Genomic DNA, 7,140 nt, shown 5'->3' with positions numbered 1-7,140 from the left:
GTTTCTCATCCAAGAACCAGTTGTGTCCCATGCTCTTGAGGCATTTCATATTTGACTGTCTCTCTCCACCGGGGTGAGAATTGGTAGTAAGAACATCCTGGTGGTCATAACAAGTGCCAGTTTCTCGTCCACCTCATGATAGATCTTCTTTACGAAGGGAAGGGAATGTTTCCATCCATACAAGTGTTCACCAAGTTCTGCTAATGTCTTTGAGGGTTGAACTGTCTGCAGGACTGTCTCTGGAACTGTCAGCAGAACTCTCTCCGGAACTGTCTGCAGAACTGACTCTGGCACTGTCTGCAGAACTGTCTTCAGAACTGTCTCCATCTTCACTCCTTGAACTTCCACTCTTGCCTGCACATCGGACAGAGCTGGTGAACCTGCTGTGAGTTGAGCCACTTCAGGATGCAATGCATGTGAAAGACATGGGAACACTGGCCCCACACTGCAAGAAATAGAATGGAATGAAATTGAGGGAATAAATACTATACTGCAGACAGAGGCTGAATTGTATGTGATTTGCAAAGATCATAACATATCCATATCAAACATTTAATATGATTGAATATGATAGAGAGAGGTACTGTATGTGACTAATGTTACCAAACATATGGGAATTAAAACAATTTATTCAAACATACTATTCAACTATTTTGGAAGAGAATATGAATATATTTTTTGATAATGCACAAATTTATTAAAATGCTGGTAAAATGGGAAAGTTTAAAGCAGGAAACTTAAAAGCAAAACGGTTACTTCGGTATAGATGGGTGTCAATGATTTATTAAATCGAAAGCCATTCTCTCCTCCACCTTTTTCTTCCTTTTCCCTCCTCCTTTTCCCCTCCTCCTCCTCCTCCTCCTCCCCCTCCTCCATGTTCTTGGTGATTACCTTCCCTGCTTCATCCTAATAGATTTCTACCCCTACCACAGGAGTGAATCAGTGACTTGACTTACCAAGAGGACAGTCATCACCAGGCATTTTACAGTCAGGGCAGCAACCATCGAAGGCTGTTCTGCAGATCCCACAGTTATCATCATTGGCTATCCACCTCCAGGTAGCCACAGCTGTCCAACTGCAAAGACAAAAGCAATCAAACAAATAACTACATCAGGATGGTCCACACCAAAAAAATTGCAAAGAGTATGACCCGGGTACTGCATGTGTGAATCATTAAGTCTCTTGTGGTGGGGCGCCATGGCTTGCTTAAAGTGCTATAAGTATTTTATAACACATTTTATTTTTAAGATTAATATTTCATAAATAATTTGTTATTAGCATTATTTAGCTGCTGCTGATTTTCAAACACAGTGTGTAATAAAATTGAAAATGTTGTTGTTACATGTTTAAACACCTTGCGGACCATGCTGCATTTAGCCCATGTACATAATATGTATGTGACCCAGCACCTGGAAACCACCAACAAGTTGCTAGATATGATTTGTTAAATAATTTTTTTAGATCTTATTGTATAAATTTACATATACAATTAATCAAATTTGATGTCCATAACCACAGGAAAATAGAAGAAGATGATCCAGTGTTCAAGAATGTTACTTTAGAGAGACCAAAAAATAAATAATTTAAATGTTAATTGTTTCTCTATCAAATCTTGTTGTACAGCCAATACAAATGTGGTGCAATTTATTCAACATTAAAACACATATGGAATGGGGGGCTTCTGTGCAATGTGTCCTGTAAGACAACAGTCCTTTTTCCACTTACCGGTACTTTATCCAATAAATGAAGAATATCTTGATATGACCATTGAAAAAAAGGTGTGTCATGGTATCACTCCCATTAGTCATAGCAAGATATTCTTATTCTTAGATGAAATACAGTAAAATCTGCTTTAGCGACCACCTTTATGGAAAGACCACCTGCATTAAATACAATAATTTTTGTTTCCCTTGGAAATAGTTTCTCATTTAAGTGGGTACTGAAGAAACCTGAACATGAAGACCATCTGCCTAGATAAAAACCAATTTTCTTGTCTCCACTGAGTGGTCTTTATATACAGGTTTCACTGAAAAGTGAATATGGATAAATGTCATATGTCATAAGGAACACATTGTATGGAATCACCCAAAGGTTGATTTTGATCACAATCAAGCATAGGTCTACTTACCCTTTTTTCAATCAGCCAATGTAAAGAGATGGGACCACACAGAAAGGTTTGTGAATATAAGGGGAAAATAGATACAAAGAGACAGTTAATTAACAGGAATTAATCAGAACTAGTAGATTATGTACAATGTACATGTATGCACTATACATGCACTATACTATGTTTATGTTGAAAAACCCAAAGTTAAACATATCCTCTTTGAACATACATGTACTGCACTACCATTAAGTCATAACGATCTGCACGATTGATGACAAATCAGAGAACATACGCTAGATCTACTAGTACTACTTCTGTTACTCTTTTTAGTCAGGCAAGATTCATGACTCTTTGGTCATCAACTTTCTAAGCATCATGCCTCTAGATTAACAGCTGTTGAAAAAGAGAGACAATAAGGTAATTTTTAATGCTCAGTTGCACAATTTTGATCTAGATCTAGACCTCTAGCTCTCTTGCACATTCCATGACTGAAAATCATAAACAAATGTGGTTTCGTTTTAAAAGGAATAAACCCACTTTCTAAAGTAATGGAAATCAAGTTTTAAACATAGTCTACGTAGCAACGGTTATGCCATGAGATATAATCAATAAATCAAGCATTCTTGAGTTTCATCCCATGACTGAAAAGTATATTTATTAGGCACATTCATGGGGCACTAGAGGGCGCTTCGCTCGCGTACGACAATCTGAATGGCCTTGCTGCGGTGGGTCGGCAATAATCAGCCCAAAACTTGGATATGGGAGGTTGGAAGGATATATCTTTTTTATAATGTTATCCGGTCTTACCCTTAACCATCCTATGTTTAATCTATGTAGAAATAACATGCGAGTGTGATAAGAGAAACATCGGGCCCATTACTGAAGTAACTTTTTAAATATTAGCCTAGAAATGACCACCAAACGACATTTTTTCCCGACAAATCTTCATAAAATCTGAGTTATAAACAAGTCACATCTAGGTACACTAATACAAATACGATTTTCTGAAAATTCAGGTATGATTTATTAAGTTTCTTTCAAGTATATTTCTGCGCATTGCAGCGCCAATATTCTACACTGCTTCAAAATCACGAATTTGATACAAGGTCCGCAAGTGTTCCCCGTTCCTTGCGTGTTGAAAGTTTGGTAATACATAGTTTGCATTGACTCGCGCACGAAAAATGGTCGAAAACAAAATGCCAAATGAAGAAATAAACAAGCTTTTGTATAGTTATAAGAGTTCTACCGAGGTTTCTTTGTCGATTCAATTGATTATATAGTCTCAATTAGAATTCAGAATTATCTCACTGAAAAGTTAAGAAACCGACGATGTTCTCGATCTTAGTTATTTTCATTTTGCCAGCAGCCGATCTAGCGTTGTTTGGGCAAAAAGCTAGGCCGCTGCCTTCCCACGCGAACCCTTCCGAGTCCCGCTAAAATGGCGCTCTGCGGAGCTCCGAAGCTGCGTTGGTATCGCTGCAAACTCTCAGCCGGCTAGCTCCCCACGAAGGACCATTCGCGGTATGGCGAGAGTGTGTGTGTGAAGTATGATTTTGGATTCGAGAACGCACGTAATGCAACCGTGCGCGTCATTTTCAGCTGTCGAATGTATACGACCAATTTTACATGTACGATTTTTAGTACAGATACTTGGTCAGTTTTCTTCTTATATCTTTGGTTTTACAACATTTAAAAATATAATTTCTTCAAATTTGCTCCTGACTCGGTTCAGACTAATTGTCTGATGTGTTTTCAAGTCAATTTTTTTAATATATTTTTTTGCATGAATTTGCCTATATTTATAACAAATGGGTATAGAGTAAAGGAGCCCGTTTTCGGCCACTTAAGACAAAATCCTTTTTTTAGGACCCTTTACTTCCTATTTCATTTTTTGTTCAAATCATGAAGCAAATATTATTATTATAAAAACAAAAAAAGAATCCCAGAAAAAAATCACGAATTGCCATGACAATATTCATTTCAATTTTCACTGTTTTGGAGCCAGTTATCGGCCGAGCGTTTCAGTTTACGGCCGCATGTACAAAGTCAATAGGAAGCGCTCGCGCGCGCCGTGCGTTTCCGCGCTGATGTACAGCACAAGCGGGCGGAGCAGGTATCCCACGCCGGAGCTCCCGAGTGCTCGCCTGGCCGAAGACAGGCACAGCGGTGATCGGAAGTTGGAATCTGAATTAGACAGAGATATCGTGTGTGCGTTGCGGTGTGCGGCTGCATTGATTTAATACATGCGATGAGATACTTTTGAGCTTGCGACTAGCACAAAATCGGGCTCTAAATCTGAAAAATACTTGAAATAAAGCTCATTTTATGGTACCCATATTTCTTACAGTCACGCGTAAAATACTCGATTTTTCAGATTCGGGTAGCGGGACCACCGATTACATCGCTAAAATGTGATATTTTAGGATATATTTTTCATTGCAAATGTGGTTCTTCAGTGACACTGGCATGGTATGGTATGTGTGGGATATGTGTTATGCTATTATGCGATGTATTTTAGAGCGATTTTACCTTGCAATTGCATCCAACCAATCGGCCAAAACTGGAGCTGGCCGATTACCGGCTCCTTTACTCTAATGATTTTAAAAAGGAATAAACCCTCAGCCACTTTCTAACAATGCTCAAGTTTTAAACATAGCAATTTACACTCCTCTTCACAGTCACTGTGACTGAGTCAGGCAAACTTATAATACACACACCATCTCAAATGTAACTTTTAACAATTTTAAGAAGCTGCACGAATGCTTACAACTCATGCCCATGGGCATGGGCCATGCTTAATAATTGCTAGAGACAGTCTACTTCACTCTTCAGGAACGTAATAAATTTTTAATTTATTACTAATAAATTAAAAATTTAAGTGCCATTTTATTATGGGGTTACTCTCGGCCAACGGCCGCCCACGGCCCAGCGGCCAGCCACCCTATCCACCCATTACTAACTACCTCGATCGCAAAATCAGCCGCGAGGCGACCGTAGTCCTAGCAAAGTAGCATGGCACACCCGGCACCCGCGCCCGAGCGGCTCGGGCTGTAGCGCGGCCGAACTCCGCTAGCTCTAGCAGAAGACACTAGACAGCCGATCCGAATCAATCAAAACCGGGATAGAATAGTGGGATAGGGTCTACAGCACTTTTCCTACAGTTTATTCTACCGAGATATGGCTTGTTTTCTTACTTACTTTTGACTTTGACTTTCATACTGGATTATTTCAGCTCTAAAGGTTATGAGAATTTAACAAAATCCAGTTCTGTGAATCCCTTGGCCGTTGAGGCTTGAACTTTATCATTTGATTTGACTGAACCAATCGATTGATTTTCTTCCCGATTTTGTCTAAGGTATCGTCTATAGGCAAATTATTCTAAGATTGCCCGCGTGAAGCAAAGCTTCAAATCCAAAATATTATTAGGCCTATTCTCGGCCTATTCTCTTCTCAAAAGTCGGCCATGAAATTGAATCGCTTGCGATAAACTGCTATAGATCTATGCCTATATATTTTTTTCTTTATGAAAATAAATGATTTTCCTTGGTATTTGAAACAATTACTCTCATGTTATAGCTATAACGAATTATTACCGATTTCCATAATTTTCTCGCTGCATATAAAAGGGCGGATTAAAACGTAAGTTCCTTGAAAGATTTGTTTTAGAAGACCTAAATTTTCGAGAAATTGCTTGTATTTTCTCCAATAACTTCTAAACTTAGTCATAAATCATAACTGAATGGATAAATTTAACTAACTAAATAATCGTTTTAGAATGAAATTACAAACTACAGTTTATAAAGATACAATTCTCAATCCGCCATTTTATCAATATAATATAATGAACGAGTATAAAACTACGAAAAGAAAATATAGCATGAGAACACATTTTGTTGTTTCACTGCTCAGAATGATAAAATACCTCGTTTTTCCTTTTTTTTTTCTCTCTAAACAAAGCTACTTGAAGAAATTTCTAATCATGATTTTCATTTATCTCGGAACAATTAGGCATATACCAACCCCAAGACAACTACTCCCCAGGACATTATGGAAAACTTCCAATAGCGCGTATACCATAGAAATAGAATCATAACGAACAGGGTTATTTCAAATATGTCCATTTATATACACTTGGCTATGTTCACAATTTTGTATTATTATGTTCAGTATTTTCACAAAAAGTATGTATCAGCTGATTATCAATTATTCATATATTTTGCATATGTTCCAAATACGTTTATGAAAATGAAGAAACAAAAGTTTGTTAAAAATATTATGTTCTGACCAATAAAATCACCCTATACAAAAAATATTAATCCGGCCCCCCCCCCCCCCCCCCCCCCCCCCGATTAGATAAAGACAACTACCATTACAAGTTCAGGTCATTAGTAGCCCCATAGTAGTTTGTCTAAAATTGTATGCACTTTTAAATTTTCAAACAGAAGAGTTAGTATTTTGCAAAAGGTGTCAGCTCCCGCCCCCTCACTAAAATATGTGTCTGAACGCCATTCAATGCCCGGAAGGGCGGGGGGGGGGGGGGGGGTACTCAGATTTGGTTTGGACGGGGGTGTGCCGCTTACTAGCGCCCCGAAACTCCTACCCATTTTTAAGGGTCATTTGGGGGGATTTTTCTCGAAGTAAATGTCATTTTTCACAATTTTCGGGTGTTTGCATGGCCCCCCAAAAGGTGACCCATTAGAGCGGCACACCCCCGTAACTATGTCTTAATATGTGAGTACCCCCCCCCCCCCCTGAATGCCTTCTCCTAATGTGGAAATTGGGTAGTCTACTGAGGAACACGAATTTATGACCGAATTAATATTGTGACTCACACAGTTACAGGGGCCACATGATAAAAAAACAAACTCTTGGGGGCGGCGGCAATGAAAAAAATGACACACAAAACTTATTTGTTATTATTTCCATTTGCTCCATTTGCTAATCCCTTCGTCGCCCCATTTCGACCGCTTCTGCTTTTTCAATTAGCTTACTGAAGTCAATGAATGCTTTTATAATTTTTTTGAGTTTACAAT

The 7,140-nt window shown here is 38.5% G+C and overlaps 1 protein-coding gene across 2 annotated transcripts; it reads right to left on the bottom strand.

The window, feature by feature from the left end:
• Window positions 1-261: 261 nt before the first annotated feature.
• Window positions 262-5,417, bottom strand: LOC576596 (anaphase-promoting complex subunit 11). Of its 2 annotated transcripts, none has more exons than XM_030977361.1 (3): window positions 5,304-5,417; window positions 957-1,074; window positions 262-445 (listed from the first exon to the last, which is right to left on the bottom strand). In XM_030977361.1, the coding sequence occupies exons 1-3, from the start codon at window positions 5,322-5,324 to the stop codon at window positions 330-332; spliced, it is 255 nt and encodes an 84-aa protein (XP_030833221.1). In that variant the 5' UTR covers window positions 5,325-5,417; the 3' UTR covers window positions 262-329. The 2 variants fall into 2 exon arrangements, with proteins under 2 accessions (XP_030833221.1, XP_011675576.1); XM_011677274.2 differs by having other exon boundaries at window positions 267-445; window positions 957-1,077; window positions 5,307-5,417.
• Between the last annotated feature and the right edge of the window lie 1,723 nt (window positions 5,418-7,140).

The sequence above is a fragment of the Strongylocentrotus purpuratus genome, unplaced genomic scaffold (assembly GCF_000002235.5).
Source record: "Strongylocentrotus purpuratus isolate Spur 01 unplaced genomic scaffold, Spur_5.0 spur5_scaffold_9, whole genome shotgun sequence".
Classification (NCBI taxonomy): domain Eukaryota; kingdom Metazoa; phylum Echinodermata; class Echinoidea; order Camarodonta; family Strongylocentrotidae; genus Strongylocentrotus; species Strongylocentrotus purpuratus.
This window is presented reverse-complemented; position numbering and strand designations above follow the sequence as displayed.

What these genes read in the sequence shown, in the direction of transcription:
- LOC576596 (XM_030977361.1), bottom strand. Translation starts at nt 5,324, where the DNA reads ATGAAAGTCAAAGTCAAAAGT. An exon ending in TGAAAGTCAAAGTCAAAAGT is followed by an intron (nt 1,075 to 5,303) that starts AAGTAAGAAAAC and finishes TGTCTTTGCAGT; the next exon opens with TGGACAGCTGTGGCTACCTG. An exon ending in TGGTGATGACTGTCCTCTTG is followed by an intron (nt 446 to 956) that starts GTAAGTCAAGTC and finishes TATTTCTTGCAG; the next exon opens with TGTGGGGCCAGTGTTCCCAT.